This window comes from Leopardus geoffroyi, chromosome B4, assembly GCF_018350155.1.
Source record: "Leopardus geoffroyi isolate Oge1 chromosome B4, O.geoffroyi_Oge1_pat1.0, whole genome shotgun sequence".
NCBI classification, from domain to species: Eukaryota; Metazoa; Chordata; class Mammalia; order Carnivora; family Felidae; genus Leopardus; species Leopardus geoffroyi.
This window is the reverse complement of record NC_059341.1, coordinates 59,920,367-59,935,411: the sequence shown is the minus strand read 5'-3', so window position 1 is coordinate 59,935,411 and position 15,045 is coordinate 59,920,367. Positions and strand designations below refer to the sequence as shown.

At 40.9% G+C, this 15,045-nt stretch overlaps 1 protein-coding gene across 2 annotated transcripts in view; it reads right to left on the bottom strand.

Annotated features, from left to right (window-relative positions):
- The window catches only part of SSPN (sarcospan), a 37,945-nt gene extending 29,184 nt beyond the window's left edge, over positions 1-8,761 (bottom strand). Inside the window, exon 1 of one of the 2 annotated variants that reach the window (XM_045463024.1) lies at positions 8,210-8,761. In XM_045463024.1, the coding sequence (XP_045318980.1) occupies positions 8,210-8,485 (276 nt within the window). In that variant the 5' untranslated portion in view covers positions 8,486-8,761. The remainder of the gene's footprint in view (positions 1-8,209) is intronic. The other variant, XM_045463025.1, reaches the window with a different exon arrangement.
- Between the last annotated feature and the right edge of the window lie 6,284 nt (positions 8,762-15,045).

Here is a 15,045-nt window from a genome sequence, read left to right as displayed (position 1 = left end):
CCCCCCTGGGTGGGGTGGATCTACTAAGGAGACACAGGCTCCTAGACTGTTACATCAGGAGACCCAAGGTGGAAACATCTCCCTGGTTTTATTCTGACCTGTTCCATAGAACAAACACTGATAATCTGGTAATTTTCAGAACAATCGTCAAAAATGAAAACAACAGGGGCACCTGGGTGGCTCAGTTGGTTGAGCGTCCAACTTGTCTCAGGTCATGCCGATCTCATGGATCGTGGGTTCCAGCCCCGTGTCAGGCTCTGTGCTGACAGCTCAGAGCCTGGAGCCTGCTTTGGATTCTGTGTCTCCCTCTCTCTCTGCCTCTCCCCAGCTCACACTCTGTCTCTGTCTCTGTCTCTTTCAAAAATAAATAAACATTTTTAAAAATTTTTTTAAAAGAAAAAAAAAAAATGAAAACAACAGCTGCATAGTATAAAGACCGGAGAGGTGACTTCCCTTGGGTTCTAGAAACACCGAGCATGAGTTCACTGCACATCAGAGGACAATGACCAATGCTCAGCCAACCACCCTCATTTCCTTGCCTCTGAAGCCAAGGTGTCATTTCGCTGGATCCTGCTACCAAGTCACTCCTGGGACAGAAAAGAGAGGCAGAGATTTACTAAACAGTGATTCCTAAGCTTTAAAGAGCTGGTGGCAAATGAAATGCTTAAGCTACCCTGAGAATAGTAGGCGCTGGCTGAATCTACTGCACTTGACTTCTACAGAAATTTGACAAAAAAGCAGCAATCTGTAAACGCAGTAAAAACAACCTCCTCCATACGTCTCACTCCTGGCATGCGCACAGAGCCACACCACCCTGTTGCACCACCACATAGCAGTTTACTGGCTCAGAATTCTCATCAGAAACATTCAGACTTCTGTCTGTTCCAGTGGCAGTCATAGGGCCATTATGAATAAGCTGGCAAATGAGATTAAAAAACACGGAGGTGCTTGTATGAACTTTGATCCTTCACTAAAAGTGCTATCCGCTGAATTATGTCCTCCCCAAATTCCTATGTTTAAGCCCCAAGGGGACTGAATTTGGAGATAGGGCTTTTAGGAAGTAATTAAGGTTACGTGAAGTCATAAGGGTGAGGTCCTAATCCAACAGGACTGGTGGTCTTATAAGAGGAAGAGAGAGAGAGAGAGAGAAAGATCTTTTTCTCTCTCCAGGCACAGGCACAGGCACAGAGGGAAGCTTATGGAAGCAGACAGTGAGAAAGCTGCCGTCTGCAAGCCAGGAAGAGAGACCTGAACAGAGGCTGCTGGAGCAGACTAAGACAGAAAGAACAATGTGTTTTGGTTATTGCCATACATGTAGGTATACACACATGAATGTTAAAATTAACCAGGGTGATCCAGTGAGCTGCATTGCTCAGGCATCTGCTACTCCTGCCAAGTTTTATCTCAATACACTGAGATGTGAGGTGGCATCCAAAACATCTGAAAGAGGATGTGCCTCTGAAATAAGCTTTTATATAGTTTGTGTTATAAACACTGTTACCAACATCCACTTTAAAAAAAAAAAAAAAAAAACTTCACCTTGAGCTTATGAACTCATAGTAATAAACCTGGACTTAAATATTCACAGCGAGAAATAACTGAAGTTAAAATATGACATCATGAGGTCCCATCCAGCTCTAGATTCTGATGGGCTCTTTTGATCAGCATTTCTCTAGTTTGCCAGGATCTAGGCCCTAAAAATGAACTGTAGTTTGCAACAAAATGATATCTAATTAAAGTTTAATGACTAGATTCCATTCCTTTCCTCCAGCAACACAGATATATGTATAGTGAGCTCTTCACAGAGCCTTTAATGTTGATGCTAACCCTTTAGGGTGAAACACTGGTAGGTGGACCCAGTTATAGAATACCCTTTGTAGAAATGCACAGACAAGGCTAAAGGCAAGAGAAAAACTAGAAAACATCCACCTACTCAGAACAAATTCAAAGTGGATTATCATACTGGCAAACTACAAAACTCTTGGACTAAATTGGGGAAACCTATGCCATTGCTTTCTGTGTATAAGGAAGACGTTAGCATTCAGCCACGTCAATCCTAATTTGTCCTCATTTATTCTACTTAAAGAAATGTGAAATAAGTCAAACGACCTCTTTTTCCTCTTTTTTTAATCCTGTAGTTATTTTATAACACAGAATTAAACATCTCAGTAATGCTAAGTTAGTGTATCCTGGATATTTCTGGAACCTAGGAGCCCAAAATGCAGGAATAACACATTCCTTATTATTACCTCATCGTTCTTCAAAGTGTTATCAATAAACTTAAATTGGTACTGTAAAACACAACTATATATCATGCCTCAAACCATGGTTTAAAAAATGTGTTTTCACAAGTTTAAGCAGAAGCTATGATAACGGGAAGTGTGGGATAGACAGAGTTCAATTCAACACTGATTGGGTACCCGTCTTGCGTCTAGGGATATGCTACATAGGAGTCCCATGGACATGCGCCATACTTAAAGAGAATAAACTGCTTTATTTTTATTTGATTACCCCCCAAATCCTATGCACTAGTATTTCTGCCATAAAAAATAAAACCAAATGATGACTGATACCTCAAAAGTTTCCAGAGGTTAAATTTCTAAGTTGAATATATCCACACTACAGGATTTAAAAATATCAGGACCGATCACTTCTCCTCCTTATTTTAAAAACAGAAAGAAGATCCAGGGATAACTTCCTCATTAAATACACACCTCCTTGGCCTTCGCATGTGTGGCTTAGTATGAGGCTACTTGCAGACTTGAAAATATATTTCTCCTAATAATTCTGTCCAATCTTAACCTTTCTTATTCTTTATTCTAAGATCCTTTCAGGAAACAGATCACCAAATTCTCAAATATCCCATTATTTTCATATACTTATTTAAATTAATTTCTTTTGCCAAATTAATTCAGTGGTATTCCATTTTTCATACTTACTAGGAGAACTTCACATACCTATAAGATAATTTTCCTACCATTATTTATTATATACACTCAGTGGAAACAGAGTTAGGCCACGTAATTATCATTCCTCAGTTTCTAACAATCCTATGACAGTTGCTATAATAAAAATTATTTCCCAGTGGTGCCAGAGGTACAACATTAGATCTTGGAAGCATATCAAGTTCCAATGTGAAAAACAATGTATTATTATGTAATGTTTTCTTAAAAACATAATTTCAGATTAAATTTCTCAAATGTCAATATACTTAAATGGAAAACTGACACCATTTTTAGTTTCTTGATTTTTTTCAGGGTCTGTCCAAAATCCAAATGCCAAACCTTCCTCACCTTCAGTTTCTCCTATAACCATGATCAAATCATTTAGCCAAATCACCATGTCTCAGTTTTCCTACTTATAAATTACGGATAATATTATCTGTTCCTTACTTGCTATATGTCATATACCTACTTGTACATTTCAGGATCTATCCTGTTTTAAAATAAATAACCACCTAATTTTTCATTCCATTAAGCAAGGGTTAAAAATAGATTTTAAAAATCCGAATACACCTGCATTTTGAATTCCTTAGAGTAAGTTAACATATGAAAACTGCTATTGAAATTCTTGACAGGGCTTTTAATCATTCCAGATTCATACGCTGAGTTTTATGAATGACATTAAAGAAAAGAAATATTCTTCCCTCCATTTTAAGCCCTTTCCTTAAACTTTCCAATGTGATTAAGTGGTATATATCTCAGGATTTTTATTCTATCTGAGTGTGGTATGGGTACAATGGAGAAAGTGTGAGGAAAGCTAAAAACCACAATAATGCAAATTCCCACTTTCCTTGGGAATATTCCCTACCAGGGCCAAGAGACTAACAAATACCATGCATCCCCATTGGGGATGAGAGGCAAGAGTTTGCTCTTAAATTGACTTCGGGGTAGAGATGCCAAAGCAAATAAATCACCATAAGTGAAATACTTTGAAAGGTAAATGGGCTTTAAAAATATTTGTGTAGGTTAAATTTTCTAATCGGAAGTATTCATTACCGTCAGATGTGATAAGGGCACATGTCCATCAGGATCTCTAGAGATCTCCTCCTGGTATATGATTTATTATTTTTAGCCCAATGCCTAGCACAGCAGACACCTCCAACAAATGTTACTGAATGAAGAAAAATAAGCCAAAGTTCAAACATGTTACACTTCACTGAAGCCAAATTATGTTCATTTGAGTAAGAAGTTAAGTAAAGGCCTCAAAGTTCTTAGATCCCTTCAATGCATATGTGTTTTGTTTTTTTTTTTATCAATAAGGATTCTGGAATGATGAACACACCTGAATGCCTATTTGACCCAACTACTCAAGCCATTAGTAGAATAAAATGCAGAGCAAACTTTTATTTCCTAGGATTCCCTGCCTCTAGCCAAGTTCATCCTCAAAGACCCTGTTTCACTTTGTATTGTCATTGTGGTGTGACTTACAACCCTCCAACCATTTATAAAGAATTTTGAGAGAAGAATGGCACTTTTACAGGTTACATAGTCTCAATAGTGGCTCCATTCCATTTTTTTCCTTTACAGGAATCTTTTGTAACTGAAGTAAAAAGACTTCAGTCATCTCTCTGATGGAGGATGAGGAAAGTCACATTTATGGGTAGGTAAGAAATGACCTATTTGTTTTCTTAAAATTCCACTGGACGGGGGCGCCTGGGTGGCGCAGTCGGTTAAGTGTCCGACTTCAGCCAGGTCACGATCTCGCGGTCCGTGAGTTCGAGCCCCGCGTCAGGCTCTGGGCTGATGGCTCAGAGCCTGGAGCCTGTTTCCGATTCTGTGTCTCCCTCTTTCTCTGCCCCTCCCCCGTTCATGCTCTGTCTCTCTCTGTCCCAAAAATAAATAAACGTTGAAAAAAAAAAAATTTTAAATTCCACTGGACATAAATTTCTGATCATAGATCGACAGACTTCAGTTTATAACCAGAAGTTCACTGAATATTCATCAAGTTACCCAGACATTGGTCAATGAGAAGTCACCTGAGTGGATTCACTTACCTACCCAGATTCTACGATGAGAATGGCAGTCGCCAAATCCTAAAGTAATATGATAGTAATCTTTGTAAAATGAAGTAAGTACTATATGGTAAGAGGAGACGCAACCAGTATAAAGAGAAACAGAAGAGTGAAGCATTAAAGCTGTTGATGGGGTGGGTGTCCAGTCTGGGTGCCCTGCTTGAATGCAGCCTAAATTATTAGAAGTGGGTTTGACTTTGCCTCAGCCCCAGGGATTGACCTGTATTGCTTTGGTCTAGCAGATATCCTAAAGTGTGCAAATGTTTCAGTATTTCCTGGAGGATATCCCAGACCACAATCACTCCATATCCCTAGGGAAAATGACCCTGAGGAGGTCTTTTTCCTCCAAGTTAATTGTTATAAACCTCCAGAGATAGGGGCGCCTGGGTGGCGCAGTCGGTTAAGCGTCCGACTTCAGCCAGGTCACGATCTCGCGGTCCGTGAGTTCGAGCCCCGCGTCAGGCTCTGGGCTGATGGCTCAGAGCCTGGAGCCTGTTTCCGATTCTGTGTCTCCCTCTCTCTCTGCCCCTCCCCCGTTCATGCTCTGTCTCTCTCTGTCCCAAAAATAAATAAACGTTGAAAAAAAAATTTAAAAAAAAAAACAAACAAACAAAAAAAAAACCTCCAGAGAGATCTAGAAAGTACTGACTAATCTAATACCATAAGATTGCTCACAGTAACTTGGCTATGAACAGAGAAATTTTGAGAATCAAATTGACATCTCCTTCAGGGTTCAACTGGTCTAGGAAATGTAGCAAGTCTAAAATAACTGTTCCACTAGACTGGAGATAAAATAGAGCCGCTTCTAATTTGAAAAGTGATTCCCACTACCAGTGATTGCTTCTCTGATTGCTAATAAAAAGAGCTAATTCACTCCTGAATGCTTACCACTAGCCAGCACTGCTCTAAGTATTAGGACTTGTATTCATTTATTTAATTCTCACGACAACCCTAAGAGGTAGGAATTATTGTTACCATTCTGATTTCAATGAAGAAATGGAAGCCTAGAGAGATCAAATAACTTGCCCCACGTTATTTAGCAAATAATGGCCAAGTTGGGGCTCAGTACCAGGAGCAGTGTTTACACTTTTGCCTCCCTGTCTTTTCCCTTCCCTGAAAGTCTGGACGAGTGCCCGTGACCAGCCACACACAGGGAGATGAGGCTCATAAGCACGGTGTCTGTGGGAGCCCGGGACTCTGGCCCAGCTGGGATGAGAGTTTCTCCTCACCTAACTCCAGGAGACCCTCCTCAACTTGTCTCAGGGCATCTCCACTGACTGCTTTTTTCTCTATAGATTCTCCGTTGAAAGAAAGCCTAAGATTACAGGTATCATCAGGCCTACACACTATGAGCAAACTTCAAACGGATCCTAGATTATAAACCGGAAAACTAGAAAGAACAGAGACCTGGCCGTATATAGTGTTCTTTGTATCACACCCAGGGAGCTTCCAAGGTAATTAGGAGCATGTGATGCTTCTAATAGGAGCCCATGAAACTTCAGAATTGCACGATTCGCATGGCCGTGCCTTAAACATCGGGACGCTTTTTTCGCGTCTAATTTGGTTTTTTAGTGCTGAGCTTTTTAAAGTCGAAATAGAGAAAGGATAGAAAACACACTTACAAATGACATCAAAACCACTGAATGAAGGAGCCTCATTCCTTCTTTCTTTTAATTCGCCTAGCCTTAAAGGACAGACTTTTTCCCCTGAGTTGGTTGACAGTCACTTAGGTGACTAAAATACCCAGTATATCTTAGTGAAAAGCTATTTTTAAAATTACTTGATTTAGAAAACTCCAATCATGATAATTTCATGGGAATTTGTAGTACACAAATTAGAAGTTTTAAATTACTCTGCAAGAATTTGTGAGTTCAAATAATCTTAATTAGGAAATACCTGCATCGATGCATATTTATTAGGTGTTTTTAACATCTGTCCCTGTCCCTGATACAAAATTATTTTGAGGGTGGTTTTATGAGTTCTAGTTCCTGTGGTCAGTAATAGCAGTCATGACGCAGTATGAAACTAGGAGCCAGAAGTATCCATTCTAGTGTCGCCTGGCTGTGCCACTTTTAATCTCTGGGCCTAGAGATTGTCACTTTGCTTCTCTTAGCCTGCTTCCTCCTGTCCAAAGAAGGGTAACAGTTCCCACCTCAAAGTGTTGTTTCACGGATGAAAGAAAAGACTGCACGTGAAAGAGATCTGAGTAAGCCTCAAGGCACTCTAACAATATTAAAATCACAAACTAAATGTGGCAGCGTGGCTCACTGAGGAAAATGCAGGTGTGGTCTGGTGCAAGAAGGAATCAACTTGGCTGATTTGCCAACTCATGACTCCAGGTGAGTCTGCCCTCGGTTTTCTCATCTGAGAAATGAAATGATAGTAAGTGTCTCAGAAGGATGACGTGGGGATTAGACATAAAGTACGGAAGGCCCCTTGCAGGACAGGCAACACTAGGTGCTCAGTAAATGGCACCCATTTCACATCAAAGAATCCATTTAATTAAGCCAAGTATGCTGTGCGTTCCAACACTCAGTCACAACAGCTGACCAGTGTTCTGCTTAGAACAGTACATCCATTAGCAGAGTCCCAAATATACTTCTGCTGCAGTCAGCCCCTGGGTTTATCCTATTTAGACTCCAGTAGAGTAAGGCTGTGCTTGTTGTATTCACAGATCCTGCCTTAAGACATTTCTTTATAAAACTTACTCATGAAATCTCAAATGTAAAAATATAAAAGTAATAAAATCAATACGACCCAACGTGGCAACCCCAAACGCAGGCTTTCTCCAAACCTGCTTTTACGAGATGAACTTACTTCGCTTTCTGTTACTTATCTAGAGACAAGGGTGGGGTCCGGGGGACCAGGATGAGGACAAAGCCGAAGTGAATCTGCTGTTGTTATCGAGAATGTCCAACTTAACCAAAATAAGCAGCCTCTGACTCGCCTCGCCAGCTCCGGAACGTCAAAGGCAGGCCCGTCGGAGCAAGAAGCGGAAGAGGGGCACGAGTCTCACCGCGCCCAGCCTTGCCCCCAGGCACACCAAGTGTGGCAGGCACAGTCACCAAGCAGAGCGCGAGTTAGAGGAGTGGAGCTGGGGAAGGGCGCATGCAGTTGGGTTAGTCTGGACTCGACCATGCTGCTGTGCATTCCTGTTTGGCAAACGCGCTTAGGCAAAACAGACTTGATGCTTACAATGATCCCAGCCCAAAATGGAGTGTCTCTGACTAGCAGGGAGGAGCTGATGCTCGCCATGAGAAAGCCCAGCACGGTCACGGCGATGCCCAGGGCCAGCTGCAGCAGCGCGAGCAGCAGCGGGAACCGGCAGCCGCAGCACGTCCGGGCCTCCTCCTCCCCGCACTCCTTGGGTGCCCTTTTGCCCGTCTTCGGCCCCATGTCGTCGGGTCCGGCGGCGTCCGCGGCCGCCCCCCCCTGCCTGCGCTGGCCGCGGGGCTGCTTGTCCTTGCCCATGGCCGCTGCGTGGGTGGGTGGGTGCGTGTGCAGCGCGCTGGGCCCCGGAGCGCGGCGCTGGGCGGGCTGAGCCTGCCCTGGTATTCGAATTACGGAGGCTGAACAAATATGGAAAACATTTGGAGCCGACTGGAGCCTCCAAAGGCCACCGGGAGCCCCGCCGCAGAGGGGGAGTCAAGGGGGGTCGCCAACTGCCAACGCGCCGGGACGCAGCGCCTGCTGGGCCCACGAGCAGGGTTTGTCAATCGCCCTTGGCAGTCAGCGCGGGTCCCTTGGCCTTGTAAACCCTGTGCACTTTAGACAGGCTGCGTGTGTGTGTGTGTGTGTGTGTGTGTGTGTGTGTGTGTGGTGTGACTGTTTTCCTCACTCAAAACCCCAGGATTTTTTTTTTTTTTTGGTTTTGTTTTTATTTTCTGAGAGGTGCAATGTAAGGTGATGAATGTTTAATCATTTGAGTTTAATTAATAGGCAGTTTAATCCAAACTAGGCATTGCTAGGCTCCAAGCTGTGAAGTCATTTCCAGAAGTTAAATTGTTCTTATTTTCCAACAAAGAAACAGGCTCTTCTCTTTCTTTGTAAGTTCTGCAATCTGGCTGACAAAGGCACTTTTCCCGTTGAAGTAGGTGCTTTTAAAAGCCCTGTTTATGGAGATGCTGGACTAATACACTCTCCCGAATGCATTTGGTTTTAAAACTTCTTTCAGTCATCTATATGGACTTCCCAATCAGTCTTCACTAATTTCCACATCAGTGCCTAGGGAGCTTGGTCACGGACAGTTCAACTCCGTCTCCATTTGGGGTATTTTAAAAAAATGTTTTATTTGTTATTGAGACACAGAGCGTGAGCGAGGGAGGGGTAGAGAGAGGGGGAGACACAGAATCAGAAGCAGGCTCCAGGCTCTGAGCTGTCAGCACAGAGCCCAATGCGGGGCTTGAACTCTCCGACCATGAGATCATGACCTGAGTGGAAGTCGGTAGCTTAACCAACTGAGCCACCCAGGCACCCTCCATTTGGGGTATTTTTAAAGCATCTACCCTGTGCTACAACATAGGAATGTTCAAGATAGATTCAGTCCCAGCCCAAAGTCACAGAACAAATCAATAAAACAGATGATTCTTATTCCTGCATATCTCTACTCAGTAGCACTTAGAGAAAATTTCAGTGAAACCTCTAAGAAACGCTCCCACCACTTTGGAGTATTTATATCTACTTTGGGATGGTCATCATTACATTCGGAAAGCTGTATTAAAAAAAAATAAATGATGTTGGTATGCTGCTAGGATAGATAAAGCCTACTCCTAGATTGCTCCCTATCAGCTAATCTAAAGAAAGTCTAACTCCCCGCTTTGTTTTCTTAGAATTATAAACTAATCATCATCAGCTCTCCTTGTAAACTGTCAAGTCCCAAAAAAGGCACCTTTGAAGTATAAAATATATTCATACTTATTTTATAAACTTCAGTGCTTTCTTATACCTTCCTTATGGATCATTGAGAAAAATATGATCCAAGGAATAAAGGCAGTAGCCCCAAAAGCAGAATCCACACCACACAGCCCAGAAGCAGTAGAAACAGTGCTCTCTCACAAGAGGAACTCCGGGGCTGAGGCAAGGTCATTGTCAACTTTGGGACGTCTACAGGGCTAGCATCTCTAGTGAGAACAGACCAAAAAAAAAGGTGGTGTTACACCAAGATACCTGAGAACAACCCAAATGACAAAACTGTACATGGTTTTTCTACATAAATATGGTAAATGTTTTTTAAGACGCTAATTGATTACACAGAATTAATTATTTGTTGTTATGAATAATATAGATACCAATTACTCAGTACCTGCTCTATGTCAAGTACATGGCAGGTGCTTTACATACTTGCCAGTTACTCCTCACAACCACCTTATAATTATAGTTTGCACTTTTAGATATGAAAAAAAATGAATATCAAAATTGTCAAGTAACCAGATTATTAAGCCACTCACCTAGTTAGTTAGGGATGGAGGTGAGGGAAGCCAAATGGTAACTCTTGTGGATTACTTATTTTATTATTTCCTATAGGCAAACAAGTGGACTGTGTAAATCATTTGTGATATTTTTAATTTTTTTTTTCAACGTTTATTTATTTTTGGGACAGAGAGAGACAGAGCATGAACGGGGGAGGGGCAGAGAAAGAGGGAGACACAGAATCAGAAACAGGCTCCAGGCTCTGAGCCATCAGCCCAGAGCCCGACGCGGGGCTCGAACTCACGGACCGCGAGATCGTGACCTGGCTGAAGTCGGACACTTAACCGACTGCGCCACCCAGGCGCCCCAATTTGTGATATTTAAAAAAAAAATTTTTAATGTTTATTTTTGAGAGAGAGAGAGAGAGACAGAGCACAAGTGGGGGAAGGGCACAGAGAGGGAGACACAGAATACGAAGCAAGTTCCAGGCTCTGAGCTGTCAGCACAGAGCCTGATGCGGGGCTCAAACTCACAAACTGTGACATCATGACCTGACCAAAGTCAGATGCTTAACCGACAACCACCCAGGTGTCCCTCATTTGTGATTTTAAACAGTTTAACGGTCATAGGTAGTATTTTATCCATCATGGAATTAGCTGTTAGCGTTGAACCTAAGGCTATTTGAGTACTTTACAAAAATATCTTGATTCACCACCATGGTATATACAATAGTCAATGGAAACTGTTATTTCTATTATTAACTTGTGACCAGACACAGGCTTTATTTGCTGACCATACGGCTATGCTGTCTTAGAAATAAAATCTTCTTCAAAACTTTAAATTAGATGTAAGTTAGAATAGTTAAAATAATAGGATATTCCTGTAGGTTTGTCATACAAGTTTCAGAACTAGTGTGGCTTACATTCATAAGCCAGTTGTACATAAATTCTTATAATAACGGCTTCCTTTTAATCGCTTCGCAGAGACAAGTTACAAATGAAACCAGCAGCAGTGAATAATAGCCTAGATGAATTGTAATCCTTCTAGTCTGATTACAACCAGTGACTTCAATTTCCAGCTTCCAGTGAAGGAAACAGCGATACAGGGAACCATACGCCTGCTCAAATCCCCAACTGTTTGGTTGAATCTGTGTGTGAGGAGGCCTGGTCTATAACCATGAGATGATGGTGGTGAGAATGGCATTTTGACTTACCGATATGGGGAAGCAGAAGCAAAGAAGAGGTGAGAAAAGTGGTCAAAAGGTTAGTGATAAAGAATAATCAAGGCTACAATGGAATCAGAGGGTCGTTAAGAATGCGACAAGGAAAGTTCTTCCTTTATTTGGCATGTCCTTTCCACTGAGAAAAATCACCATTTCCAGCTCATCACATCGTTTAACAGAAATGAACAGGGTGTTTTTAGTATTCATAAATTTGAATGTCTGTTTTATAGGTTAAGCAATAACCTTTTCAGATATTTATATTACTGGGAAGAAAGGCAAAGTAGAAACAAAGTGTCTTCAGATACTCTCCTGGCTGCTCTTAGAACTCAAAACTAACAGAGTGTAAAGTAGAAATTGCAGGACAGAAGTTGATACACCATTTGACATTATTTTGATCCTCTGGGGAAAGTAACAAAATTAAGCTTAGTATCTTTGCTGTGTCCCCAATTCCACATTATTGTGAAGTATTTATGCCTCAGAAGTTCAGAACTGGGAAGATAATAACTCTTTTTGTAACTAGTATCATTAACAAAATGTCCTTAGGAAATCCAAATAGAAATATCTTTTTTTTTTAAGTTTATTTATTTTGAGGGAGAGAGAGAGAGCACATGCGCACACAAGCAGGGGAGAGGCAGAGAGAAGGAGAGACAGAATCCCAAGCAGGTAATGCACCATCCCACAGAGCCTGATGCGGGGTTCAAAGTTGCAAACCGTGAGATCATGATCTGAGCTGAGATCAAGAGGAGGACACTTAACCGACTGCATCACCCAAGTGCCCCTAGAAAAAATCTTTAAACCAAAGTATTTCTGAACACATGAGATGAGATTTACCAAGAACAAAAGAGATTTCATAGAAAAATTATTACAGTTCCAAGGTCTGCATTGAGTGTCTTTAATGTGTAGTTAAATATATCAAAGAATTCACTTAGATTTTTAAAGTTTATTTATTTATTTTGAGAGAGACAGAGAAAGCACATACACCAGCACATATGAGCGGGGGAGGGGCAGAGAGAGGGAGAGACAGAATCCCAAACAGGCTCTGTACTATTGTTGCAGAGCCCCAATTCCAGGCTTGAACCCACAAACCCTGAGATCATGACCTGAGCCAAGATCAAGAGTCAGACGCTTTACTGACTGAGCCACACAGGCACCCCTTTATTTCTTTTTTTTTTTTAAGTTTCTATTAGATTTGATTTAAAGAAGTATCAAACACTCCCCAGAGAGCAACTGAAAACTCATGTATGATATGCAGTACCATTGGCCCCTACATAAAATGACTACAACAGGTATTGCTGATATGTATGTGTGTGCATGTGTATTTGTTGTGTGTACAAGAAATTTTAAAAACTCCCATTTTTTTCTATTCTCTTTTTTTCTATGTCATTAATTTTCAGTATATCTTTTGGTTCATTTTTTTTTTTTTCAAAAAATTGACCCATCTGTGATTTTTTTCATTGCAGTTTATATTTTCAGGTTAAGTGTTATATGGGCAGTATACTCTTTATGGTCAACAGAAGACCTCTAACTTTCTCATTCTATAGAGAGTCTGGAGAGATGATAACTATCATTTTCTAATGCATTCCACCTCTTTGATGTTATTTATAATGATATCAAATTTTTCTACATATAATTTTGTCCATGTAATTCTGATGTTGTCACTGCCTATGATCAAGAAGAAATAACTAAGTGTATTTTACATAAGAGTACAGGGAGAATGGTTGTGGTGCATTCATACAATGGAATACCACTTGACAATAAGAAGGAATGAACTATTCACTGTATGTTAATTATACTTCAATTAAACTCTTTTTAAAAAAGAGGGAATGAACTATTATGTAAGCAATGACCTGAATGAATTTCACTAGGAGTGTACTGAAAGAAAGAAACCAGATACAAAATAATATGCCCTGCATAATTCTATTTGTATAAAAAAATTGTAAAGGCAAAACTAATCTTTGATTATTGAATTTAAAAAATGCTTATGGAGTTGGCAACAGAAAATCCTCTAGGCCTATCCATGTTGTCACAAATGGCAAGATTTCATTCTCTTTTTTTGGCTGAGTAATATACCCTTATAATGTAATATATATACCACATCTTCTTTATCCATTCATCTAACCATGGATACTTAGGTTGCTCTCATATCTTAGTTATTGTAAACAATGCTGCAATAAAGAGGAGTGCGTGTATCTTTTTGAATTAGTGTTTTTGTTTTCTTTGGGTAAATACCCAGTAGTGAAATTACTGGATTATATGGTATTTCTATCTTTAATTTTTTGAGAAACCATACTGTTTTCCACAGTGGCTGCACCAATTTACATTCCCACCAACAGTGCACAAGGATGCCTTTTTCTCCACATCCTTGCCAACACTTGTTATTTATTGTCTTTTTGATAATAGCCATCCTAACAGGTGTTAAAGTGATATCTCCTGGTGGTTTTGATTTGCATTCCCCTGATGATTAGTGATGTTGAGCATCTTTTCATGGTTCTATTTGCCATCTCTGTGTGTCTTCTTTGGGAAAATGTCTATTCAGATCTTCTGCCCATTTTTAAATCAGACTTTTTTTAGTATTTAGAGTAGTATAACTTCCCTATATATTTTGGATATTAGACAGTTGGAGTTTTTAAAATTCAAATTATCTTATCAAACTCTCTTAATTTCTCTCCTGCCTTTCTGGCTCCTCTGTATTAATTATTTATTGCTGCATAATAAATCACCCCAAAACTTAGTGGTTTGAAACAATAATTATTTATTATTTCATATTTTCTGTTGGTCTAATATTAAAATAAGGAACAGCAGGGATGGTTTGTTTCCTCATGTTATCTGGGGTCTCAGTTGGAAGCCTTGAAGACTGGGGTCTGGGATCATCTGAAGTTTTTAAAAAAAATTTTTTTTTTCAACGTTTATTTATTTTTGGGACAGAGAGAGAGCATGAACGGGGGAGGGGCAGAGAGAGAGGGAGACACAGAATCGGAAACAGGCTCCAGGCTCCGAGCCATCAGCCCAGAGCCCGACGCGGGGCTCGAACCCACGGACCGCGAGATCGTGACCTGGCTGAAGTCAGACGCTTAACCGACTGCGCCACCCAGGCGCCCCTGGGATCATCTGAAGTTTTGACGGAAGCAGAAGGTTCTGGTTTCAATGTGGCTCACTCCTCCAGCTGCCAAGTTTGTTCCTCCCCCTGTGGCCTCTCCACTCACTGGCCTCTCCACAGGGCTGTTTGAATATCCTGACAACATGGTGACTGGCTTCAACCAGAACAAGAGATTCAGAAACTGAAGGAACAAGGTAAAAGCTACCCTTTTCATGACCCAGCAACAAAAGTCACGTAGTAACTCTTGAGTTACATTCTTTAGGAGAGATTCACTAAGTCCAGCCCACACTCAAGGGGAGAGGA